The sequence below is a fragment of the Pelodiscus sinensis genome, chromosome 6 (genome assembly GCF_049634645.1).
Source record: "Pelodiscus sinensis isolate JC-2024 chromosome 6, ASM4963464v1, whole genome shotgun sequence".
Lineage (NCBI taxonomy): Eukaryota > Metazoa > Chordata > Testudines > Trionychidae > Pelodiscus > Pelodiscus sinensis.
Window position 1 is genome coordinate 15,468,043 of NC_134716.1, and position 12,208 is coordinate 15,480,250.

The 12,208-nt window shown below is 41.7% G+C and overlaps 1 protein-coding gene across 5 annotated transcripts in view; it reads right to left on the minus strand.

Moving 5' to 3' along the window:
• The window catches only part of IFT74 (intraflagellar transport 74), a 123,174-nt gene that overhangs the window by 54,727 nt on the left and 56,239 nt on the right, over positions 1–12,208 (minus strand). For all 5 annotated transcript variants that reach the window (XM_006127246.4, XM_006127245.4, XM_075931464.1 and 2 more), the window contains one exon: positions 8,213–8,292. In XM_006127246.4, the coding sequence (XP_006127308.1) occupies positions 8,213–8,292 (80 nt within the window). The remainder of the gene's footprint in view (positions 1–8,212; positions 8,293–12,208) is intronic.

Here is a 12,208-nt window from a genome sequence, read left to right on the forward strand (position 1 = left end):
AGGCATACATTTAAATTGCGGTCAGCTTTATATCTCCTTAAGTGTACTACCACTCAGTTCCAGTCACAGAATTATAGAATCATAAAAGATTAGGGTTGAAAGAGATCTCAGGAGGTCATTGAGTCCAGCCCCCTGCTAAAAGCAGGACCAATCCCAACTAAATCATTCTAGACAGGGCTTTGAACCTCTAGGGATGGATATTCCACCACCTCTGTAGGTAACCTGTTCCAGTGCTTCACCACCCTCCTTGCAACATAGTTTTTCCTAATATCTAAACTAGACCTCCACACTGCAACTGGAGACTATTGCTCCTCATTCTTTCATCTTTCACCACTGAGTACAGCCTCTTTCAAGCCTCTTTGGAACCTCTCCTTATGGCAACTGAAGGCTGCTATCAAATTCCCCCTCACTCTTCTCTTCTGTAGACTAAATAAGATCAATTTCCTCAGCTTCTCCTCAAAGTCATGTGCTTCAGCCCCCTAATGATTTTTGCTGCCCTCCACTGGACTTTCTCCAATGCGACCACATCCTTTCTGTAGTGGTGGTGGTGGTGGGAGGGACATTGGATGCAATAATCCAATGCTGTGCTGAATAGAAAACAATAATCACTTCTGTAGGTCTGCCTACAATACTCCTACTAATGCTCCCCAATATGCCATTAGAATTCTTGGCTACAAAGGCACACTACTGACTCATATCCAACTTTTCATTCACTGTAAGCCCCGGAACCATTTCTGCAGAACTGCTGCTTAGCCAGTACTTTTGGTCAAATCCTCCAATTGGTTTAAGTCACTCCAGTGTATCTACCTTCCCCCCTAGCTTAGTGTCATCTGCGAACTTGCTGAAAGTGCAATTCATGCCCTCATCTAGGTCATTAATAAAGATGTTGAAGCAAACTGTCCCCAGATCTGACCCTTGGGGTACTCTACTTGGTACCAACCACGAACCGGACATTGAGCCATTGATCACTACCCATTCAGCTCAACAATCTAGCCAGCTCTCTGTCTACCTTACAGCCCATGTATCCAATCCATACTTACCTTGCTGGCTAGAATACTGTGGGAGACTGTATCAAAAGCTTTGCTAAAATCAAGGAATATCACATCCACCACCTTTCCCATATCCACAGAGCCAGTTACCTTGTCATAGAAGGCAATCAGGTTGGTCAGGCATGAATTGCTTTTGGTGAATCCATGTTGACTATTCCTGATCACTTTCCTCTCTTCCAAGTGTTTCAAAATGGATTCCTTGAGGATCCCCTCCATGATTTTTCAGGGGGTTGAGTAGAAACTGACCAGACTGTGGTTTCCAAGATTGATCTTCTTCCCCTTTTTAAAGATGGACATATTTGCCTTTTTCCAGTTGTTCAGGACCACCCCCGATCACCACACGTTTTCAAAGATAACAGACAATGGCTCTGCAATCACATCAGTCAACTCCCTCAGCACCCTTGGATGCATTAGATCTGGCCACATGGATTTGTATATGTTCAGCTTTTCTCAATACTTCTTAATCTGTTTTCTCTCCTCTGAGGGCTGCCCACCTCCCCCCCCCCCCCATACTGTGCTGTCCGATGCAAGTCTGAGAGCTGACCTTGTCTGTGAAGACAGGCAAAAGCATTGAATATTTCAGCTTTTTCTACATCATCTATCACTAAGGGCTATGTCTAGACTGCAGGCTTCTTTCGAAAGAGGCTCTTTCGAAAGCATCTTTCGAAAGAACCTCTTTCGAAAGATCGCGTCTAGACTGCAGGCGGATCTTTCGAAAGAGAAATCCGCTTTTTCGAAAGAGAGCACCCAGTGAGTCTGGATGCTCTCTTTCGAAGACGGCCTCTTTACATTGAAGAACGCCTTCTTTCGAAAGAGGAACTTTCGAAAGAAGGCGTTCTTCCTCATGAAATGAGGTTTACCGCCATCGAAAGAAAAGCCGCGTTCTTTCGAAATAATTTCAAAAGAACGCGGCTTGAGTCTGGACGCAGGGGAAGTTTTTTCGGGAAAAGGCTACTTTTCCCGAAAAAAACCCTGAGTCTAGACACGGCCTAGGTTACCTCCCCCATTCAATAAGGGTCTCTCACCTTCCCTGACTACCTTCTTATTGCTAACGTGCCTGTAGAAACCTTTCATTGAATCATAAGGCTGGAAGAAACCTCAGGAGGTCATCGAGTCCAGCCCCCTGCCCAAAGCAGGACCAACTCCAACTAAATTATCCCAGCCAAGGCTTTGTCAAGCCAAGACTTAAAAAGCTCTAGGGATGGAGATTCCACCACCTCCCTAGGTAACCCATTCCAGTACTTTCTTGTTACCTTTCACATCCCTTGCTAGCTGCAGTTCCAATTGTGCTTTGGCCTTCCTGATTTCACTCCTGCATGCGCGAGCAATGTGTTTATACTCCTCCCTAGTAGTTTGTCCAAGCTTCCACTTCTTGTAAGCTTCCTTTTTGTCTTTAAGCCCACCAAAGATTTCACTGTTAAGCTAAGCTGGTTGCCTACCATATTTGCTTTTCTTACTGTACATTGTGATGGTTTGTTCCCGTGGCTTCAATAAGACTTTTTAAAAATACAGCCAGCTCTACTGGCCTCCAAAAAAGCCTTAGAGACAAGTGCCATTGGAGTATTGTCTCTAGGCATGGTCCTTTCTGAAAACCACTGTCCTGGAAACCTGTGGTGAAACCCTGGGATACACCAAGTGAAGGAACCAGGATTGGTTTGATACTAATGGTAAGGAGATCCAGGACCTTACTGATGTTAAACACAGAGCATTTGAAGCCTGGAATAGCAACTCCTTGTCTCAGCAGAAGAAACACGATAAGATTGCCAAGGCCAAAGTCCAACGAAGAATTAGAGTCCTTAAAAACAACTGGTGGAGAGACAAAGCAAAGGAAATACAGGCCTATGCTGACTTCAACAATAGTCATGAGTTCTTCAATGTTGTTAGAGCAATTTATTGACTGTCAAAACAGGGTGTCAGTTTTTTGTGATCAGCAGATGGGACATTGCTTATTAAGACCAAAGATGGCATCAACTGCTGGTGGCTGGAACACTTCAGCCACCTGTTCAACCGTGACACAACTGTCGATGACAGCATTTTCAATGTGATCACCAGTCTAGCTGTCCGTGTCAATATGGATTGTGAACCTTTCATCTGTGAGATCCAAGCAGCCACTCAAAAAAATTAGAGACAACAAGACAACAGGCACCGATGGAATTCCTGCTGAGATATTCAAGGAGGGAGGATCATCCCTGTTATCATGCCTATACTCCCTCATTCTGATGATCTGGAGAGAGGAAACCATACCAAGTGAGCTCAAGGATGCCATCATAGTGACCATCTTTAAGAAGAGTGACAGGATGGTCTGCAAAAGCTACCGAGGGATCTCTTTGCTCTCAACTGCAGATAAAATTCTTGCCTGAGTCCTTCTGAACCAACTTCTTCCTCTGGCTGAATAAGTCTTTCCGGAATCACAATGCGGCTTCCGGCCAGGGCAAGGAGAAAGCCAATGGGTGTGGAAGAGCACATGGCCCGGACAGAGACATCTCTTAGAGGAAGGTCTATTAATAGAGATGCTCTATGTTCTAGTCAGGAGGAGAGGATGGAAGTATGGGTCAGATCAGGTGAGACACAATCAAATGAAAAAGAATCTAACACATCAGGAAATAGCAGACAGATACTGACAAATTTTTAAAGTGCTTATACAAAATGCTAGAAGTCTAAATGATAAGATGGGTGAACTAGAGTGCCTAGTTTTAAAGGAGGATATTGATATAATAGGTATCACAAAAACTTGGTGGAATGAGGACAATCAGTGGGACACAGTCATACCAGGATATAAAGTATATTAGAAGTACAGAACAGTTAGTTCTGGTGGGTGAATTACATGATATGTGAAAGAAAATGAAGAATCAAATGAAATAAAAATCATAAATGAATCAAACTGTTCTATAGAATCTTTATGGACAGTAATTCCATGCTGTAATATGAAGATAGCAGTATGGATATATTACCGCCCACTTGGTCAGGATAGCGATAGTGACTGTGAAATACTAAGGGAGATTAGCAAGGCTATACAAATTTTAAAAAAAATCAATAATAATAGTGAGATTTCGGCTTCCCACATTCTGACTGGGTACACGACACTTCAGGACGGGATGCAAAGATAAAGTTTTTTGACACTGCTTCTTGGAGCAGCTGATTCCAGAACCCACAAGAGGAGAGGCAATACTTGATTTAGTCCAAAGCGGAGTGAAGGTCTGGTCCAAGAGGTGAAGATAGCTGAACCACTTGGAAATAGTGACCATAAGGGATATAAAATCTAATTTAATTGGTTAAACTTAGTGCTAACACCATGATTAACTGATTAAAGGGGAAGTGTGAGGGAGGGGCAAATCCAGTGGAGGCAGGAGTGGCTCCTTCATCCACTAGGGTCAGGTTAGAGAAGCTCCTGCCACCGGCAGAGGCTGCTCCATGATTTTCCCGGCTACTGCATGGTAGCTGCCCCAGCCAGCCCCCGTATGGACTGGGAGCCAGCAGAAAACATGAGGGGCCTGGCAGAGTTGGAGTAGCCCTCTGCCTACGGCTGGGCCATGGGCGGTGATGGGAGAGGTACTACTTCTGGCTACTGGTTAATTGTTACGTGGCAAGCATTACCCATTAACGTTGATGCTTACCTGGTAACTTTTTAACCTATTACCTGTTAACATCCCTAGTAACCATACTATAATCATATGTAACTTCCCTGTGGTCGGAAAAACAGCATAGCAGCCCAATACTATGGCATTTAATGTCAGAAACGTGAACTACACAAATATGAGGTTAAACAGAAATTTAAAAAGGAACACTGCCAAAAGTAAAAGCTTTCCACTGGGTGTGGTCCTGCTTATACGGTTTGTTGGAGGAGGCTTTAGAGGCTCAGAAAGACCATTAAAGGGGGACCCAGAAAAAGGTGGTCTCTGGTATTTTCAGCACCTCAGTTGGTAAGCCAGAGGGTCCCAAGTTGTCACAAACACACAAAAGACCAAATTTCAAGGGGGGAGATCAGAATTCATAGTCCATGACTTATTTGTTATAGCTGTGAATTTGGTAAGGCCCTATGAATCTGACATTCTTAATCAAAGCGTTGGTCAATCAAGTTATTCTGCTAATTAGCAGGGTCTACAACATCTGATTTTTCAAAGGAATAATTCAGCTTCATTTTGTGTTTCACTGTCTCATTATTGATTACAAGTAATATAGATATAGATAAATACATACATACATAAATACTCTCTTTGCTTCAGTTTTCATGGCTGAGGATTTTAGGGAGATTTCCAAATCTGAGCCATTATTTTTAGGTGACAAATCTAAAGAATTGTCCCAGATTAAGGTGTCGTTAAAGGAAGTTTTGGAACAAATTGATAAACTTCATAGTAACAAGTCACCAGGGACCAAAGGGCATTTACCCAAGAGTTCTGAAAGAACTCAACTGTGAAATTGCGGAACTATTAACTGTGGTTTGTAACCTATCCTTTAAATCATCTCCTGTACCTAATGACTGGAAGACAGCTAATGTTCCACCAGTATTTAAAAGGTGATCCTGGCAATTATAGACCAGTAAGTCTAACATTACCAGGCAAATTAGTTGAAATTATAGTAAAGAATAGACTTGTCAGACACATAGATGAACATATTTTGTTGGGGAAAAGTCAACATGGTTTCTGTAAAGGGAAGTCATGTCTTAATAATTTACTAGAGTTCTTTGAGGGGGTCAACAAGCATGTGGACAAGGATGGATAACGTGTACTTAGATTTCCAGAAAGCCTCTGACAAGGTCCCTCACCAAAGGCTCTTAAGTAGAGTAAGTTGTCATTGGATGAGAGGAAAGGTCTTCTCATGGACTGACAACCAGTTAAAAGACAGGAAACAAAAGGTAGGAATAAATGGTCAGTTTTCAGAATGGAGAGAGGTAACTAGTGGTGTCCCCCAAGGGTTCATATTGGGACCAATACTATTCAACATATTTATAAATGATCTGGAGAAAGAGGTAAACAGTAAGGTGGCAAAATCTGCAGATGATCCTAAACTGCTCAAGATAGTTAAGACCAAAGAAGAGCATGAAGACCTTCAAAAGGATCTCACAAAACTAGGTGGTTGGGCAACAAAATGGCAAATTAATTTTAATGTTGACAAATACAAAGCAATGCACATTGGAAAAAATAATCCCAACTATACATACAAAATGATGGGGACCAATTTAGCTATAACCACTCAAGAAAGAGATCTTGGAGTCACTGTGGATAGTTCTCTGAAAACATCTACTCAATGTGCAGTGGCAGTCAAAAAAGCAAACAAAATGTTAGGAATCATTAAAAAAGGATAGGGAATAAGACAGAGAATGTCTTATTGTAGAAGTACAAATCCATGGTATAGCCACATCTTGAACACTGTGTACAGATGTGGTTGTCTCATCCCAAAAAAGATATATCGGCATTGGAAAAAGTTCAGAAAAGGGCAACAAAAATTATTACGGGTTTGGAACAGGTCCCATATGAAGAGAGATTAAAAAGACTGAGACTTTCATCTTAGAAAAGAGGAGACAAAGGGAGGATATGATAGAGGTCTATAAAATCATGAATGGTGTAGAAAAAGTGAATAAGGAAAAGTTATTTACTTATTCCCATTACTTAAGAACTAGGGGTTACAAAATGAAATTAATAGATAGCAAGTTTAAAACAAACAAAAAGGAAGATTTTCTTCATGAAGCACAGAGTCAACCTATGGAACTTCTTGCCAGAGGATGTTGTGAAGACCAGGACTTTAACAGGTTTCAAAAAATAATTAGACAAATTCATGGAGGTTAGGTCTATCAATACTTATCAGGTAGGATGTATAGGAATGGTGTTCCTAGCTGAGCTAGGTGGACCATTAGTTTGAACCAGTGTGGCTGTTCTTATGTTCTTAAGATTCAAATTAACTGACAATATTTTGTTAGAAAAAAAACTGTCCCCCCGGTACAAAAGTTTGGCCAGGCCGCTCTTGCTATTGTGGGCTGCAGTACTCCTTGGGAGAAACCAGCTGCACCCTTCCTGCATACCATTGCCTTTAGAAAAAGGGAAGGTGTGAAAAGTGGAAAATAGCCTTAGACTCTCCCACCCATCACCTTGGCATGAGAACTGTGGGGCTTACCTGGTCGCATAAACCTGCACAGTTTCGGCCCAACCCCTGGGACACAGACCCCCACTTGGTGACCGTTGGGCCATATGTGGTAATATGCAAACGCAGGAAAGCAATGTGCAGCCCTCGAGGAGGTCTTCGCAACACACGTACCACTGTGCGTGTGCCTTCCTATATACTTCAAAGCACTGACGGCCTGATCAACTGACCAGACACCTCCCCCGATTCTCGGGCGTAACCAAGGCCTTCGCAACCGAACCGATGTCTTTGACATGTTCCGTGTGCTGTGTAAGTTGGTATGTATAATTTGATTTTATTTGTTGTAAATGCTTGGTGTTGTAGTTGTTTTTGGTAGTACATAGAGTTTGTTATCATTTATTTAATTAGTGTAGCTGGATATCTTTAGAATAGAGACTATTCCCCTTGCCATTCCCATCCTTATATTTCTGACACATTTAACTAGAAATCGTAGAATAAATATAATAAATACTGTAAATTCATTATTAACATGGTCTATTAAAAATGTTAGAATAAATACTATAAATTCATCACTGTCATAAATAAATATCTTTTATTTGCTAAAACGGTCCACCTGGTTCTGTCCTTCCCCCCTTGGGTATGCATCATCGGACCTGTGGTTCTCACAACATATTTCAGACACCAAACACAAAAAATACAGTATTTTGTTTTTCTGGTGATTTACACTTTTTACAGTGGTGCCAATAAAAAAGGCTTTTTTTTCCTTCCTCAACAAGCCACGAAGACATAATTGAAACAACACAGAAAAAGAAAAGATAGGCATCCTATTTTTTATACAGTCATTTTACTGATCAGAAACACACTTCCAGCCTGAAGCAAGTTTAAAGAACTCACAATTTTGGATATCTAAAAATTGGAATTTGTGCATATCCTGATCAGGGTTTACAAAAGTTATTTGCAGATGCAAATCACAGAATTTTGCATATCCCAAATGGCAAACCGCAAAAACATGCCAACTGCATACAAACTTAAATACAGATTTTATAAATATAGCTCTTTATATTCTGTGGTGAATTTGGTGATATTACCTTGCTGTTCCTCCAGATCCATGTCAAGTCGTCGAATAACCTCATTAAAATGATTGATTTTTTCTTTTATTTCTGTCAGCCTAATGATAAATAATAAAATTTGGAGTTAAAAATGAGCTATTAAATAGGTTAAATATTAAACAGGTTTTAAGAAACACTATGAAGAAAAGGATCAGAATACAGGCAGTCCCCGGGTTACGTACAAGATAGGGACTGTAGGTTTGTTCTTAAGCTGAATTTGTATGTAAGTTGGAACTGGTACATATTGTAGGGGAAACTCTAGCCAAACATTTCTCCAGAGCTCAGTTTTATTCTCCCACACCTCACTTCCTTCAGTCCTTTATTCTCAAGCTGAGGTGTCTGCTGAGAAAAGCTGCTCCACATCTCCCTGGTCTGCTGGGGAGGGGGCGCTAGCTTCGCATCTCCCTGGTCTGCTGGGGGGAAGCAGCTAGTGTGGGGTTGCCTCACCCCGTTTGTAAGTAGGGATCCAATGTAAGTCGGATCCATGTAACCCGGGGACTGCCTGTACAAATAAACAATGTATTACTAACAAAAATAATATAATAATGTTATTGTCATTTTAACACTAATTTGTATGGCATCTCTCAGTGTACAAAATGCATTGTTTCCGACTTGTTTTGAATTAATTTTTTGTCTCTTTGTGAGAAATATAATCACTACATTGAAACCTAATCAGTGTTGTGTTACTATAAGGTTCCCTCTACTGGTTGTTATACAGCTTTAGAGATACAATGTAAATGGCATAATGTATTTTTATTTAAATAAAATTCTCTGTATAGTAATAATGAAGACACAGAAAACATGGTAAAGTGTGTCAGAATAAGAAATTAAATTACATTCAGAAGTTCTTCTGTAATTCTCAATTACAATTTTTTTAGCTACCAAGAATTCTATTTAAGCAACTTATCAATGTTTAAAAATAAACCCACAAAAAGCATGTCACTGTGAACCGTATAAAAAATTGTACACCATAGTTTCCATAAGATTTAAAGAGTAAAACATTTTCTAATCTTTCATACCTATTGTTTGTTGAGATGTGTTGCACATGTCTGTTCCACTTTTGGTGTGCACATATACGATGCAGTCTCCAGAATTGTTTTCCCTTTGGTGTTACCTGTCAGTGTTGCTCGACTGCCCTCTGCTGCTAGACCCAACCAACCCTAAGTACTCTGTTCTTTCCTTCCAGAAACTCTGATGCATAGTGGTAAAAGGGTAGGTCATGGAAAGGATATGTGCAACACATCTCTAAGAATAACAGTTACTAAAGGTTAGTATCATTTTTTTCAAGTGATTGCATATGTGCATTCTACGCTTGTTTATTTCCAAGCTATTAAATAGGCAAAGGGACCAGAATTCACCTAGGCATAGGCTGTAGTACAGAGCGACCAAATTTGGGTGATGATGTAAGGAGACAAGAAAATTTGCACTGATCACCAGATTGGTACTATGCAAATGTCCAGGATAACAATGTGCACCAGGAATGTCATTGAAGAGATCTTAGTTTAGGGTACAATCTTTCCAGGCCTTTAAGGAATTTGTCATATCACTAAAAAAAAACCAGAATAGTTATCCATCTGAGGGAGGAATGAAGATATTGCTGCCAGGTGAACCTTGCTAAGGAAATCACTAAGCCTTCCTGTTCCTGATTCTGGTGTAGTTAAGTGTTTGTTGGATAGATGAATAAATCAATGAGACTCCAGTTTAACATGCCAAGAGAGAGAAATAGAGAAATTAGTCACTCTGTGCAGTACGGATTGTTCTTCAAGATGTGTGTCCCCATGGGTGCTTCACTGTTGGTGTTGGGCTCATCCCAGCACCATGGATCGGAGATTTTTACAGCAGTGTCCAGTTGGGCTGTGCATGCGCAAGAGGCACTTGGAGTTCCCACCTTTGAAGTTAGCGCACGCAGACCAACTCCCCTCTGTTTCTTCTTTGATGCCCTCCTTGCAATTTATTAATGGTCAAAGAAGCAGGGAAGAGGGTGGGTAGTGGAGCACCCCAGGGGATACACATCTTGAAGAACCTTACAGCACAAAGTGAGTAACTTCTCTTTCTTCTTGGAATGGTGTCCATGTTGTTGCTCCACAGTTGATGACTGTGGAGCAATTCCCATTTAGATGGTAGGTGGGCTATGACTAGTTATTGTGGGCTGTGGAGAGCCGCAGTAGCCACTGTGGGCATCCATTGTTGAGCATGGTGGAAATGTGTAGTGCTTCATAAAGGTGTGATTAGATGACCATGTGGCTGCTTGACGTATTTCCTGGAGTGGGACTCTGCTGAGGAAGGCAGTTGATGTTGCCATCACTCTGGTGGAATGAGCTTTGGGAGTTGTCAGTAATGCTCTATTCTGGAGTGAGTAGCAAGTGGTAATACAGGATGTTATCAGTTTTGATATAGGTTGGGAAGAAAGTGGATTTCCTTTGGACCTTTCAGCTAGGGATACAAGCAATCTCTGTGATAGTGAAAAAGGATTGAGTCCTGTGCCCGTCTCACATCAAGGGTACGTCTAGACTACAGGCTTCTGTCGACAAAGCGCGTCCAGACTACATTGAGTTCTGTCGACAAAGCAAGCTGCTTTTGTCGACATGGTAGTCTGGACACAAAGGACAGTTTCCATTCAATAACACCTTCTGTCGACAGAAACTCTGTCGACAGAAGGTGTTATTCCTCGTAAAATGAGGTTTACATACGTTGACAAAACTGCTGAGTTCTGTCGACGTTATGTCGACAGAACTCAGCGGTAGTGTGGACGCAGGTATAGTTTTGTCGACAAAAGTCCACTTTTGTCGACAAAACTCTGTAGTCTAGACACACCCCAACAGTCTGCAATATGGCCTTGGTCTAGGAGTGATGTGGTTTCGGATAGAAGATGGAAAGGACTATTGGGTCTCTGATATGAAATTCGGAACCAACTTTGGGTAAGGAGGAGTGGTGAGGTCCTAGAATGACTTTATGTTTGCAGAAAGTGGTGTATGGAGGCGAGGCCATGAGAAATGCCAGTTTGCTAATCCGCCTTGAAGATGTGATTGCCAACAGGAAGAGCTTTTTAATGGTGAGAAAGTTAAGTGATGAAGTTGCCATTGGCTCGAAGGGTGGTTTTGTGAGTTCAAGTTCTAAATCCCATGTGAGAGGTATGGGTGTCCACAATGGGTGAAAGTTCTATAGGCCCTTCCAAAACCTCTTGGAGTTGGGGTGGGCAAATATGAAGAATCCATCTACAGGGGAGTGAAAGGCCATGATCACGGCCAGACAAAGTCGGAGTGATGACAGAGATAAATGCTGATGTTTCAGGTGCATGATGTATTCCAGGATCAAATGGAGCGGAGCCATAGCTGGTTGAACTCCTTTCTGGGTACACCACTATGTGAACTGTTGCCATTTGCGAGGGTGGTTTGTATTTCGTGCAGCAGCACAATTCTTACTTATTGCAAGCACTGTTGCTCTGATTCCAAAAACCAGGTAGATACCATGCTGTCAGGTGAAATGCTTGCAGCTGGGGATGAAGTATTTGCTCTGGGAGAGGAGGTCTGGGCAGGACAGAAGTGGGCAGAGAAGTCATAGAAAAAGTTGATAAAGACATGGAAACCATGTCTGCCAAGGCCAAGCTGCAGCTATTAGAATTACATGGGCCCCATCTGTCTATCTTTTCTGAGAACTCTGGGAATCAGAGGGATAGGAGGGAAGGAATTTAACTGGTGAGTATTCCATGGAAAGAGCATTGCGTCCCCCATGGAGTTGTGCCCTGTGCCCACTCTGGAACAGTACTAGGGGAATTTGGAATTGTGGCTGGTTGCAGAGGTCTGTTTGTGGTCAACCCCAGAATTGGAATAAATCATGGAGACCTGATTGTGCAGCTCCCATTTGTGCTCTGTGACAAAGTGGAGGCTGAGGATATCCGTCATGGTATTCTTTTCCCCAGGTAAGTATTCTGCCATGATGGTTATATTGTGTTGGATACACCAATTCTAGAGCTGA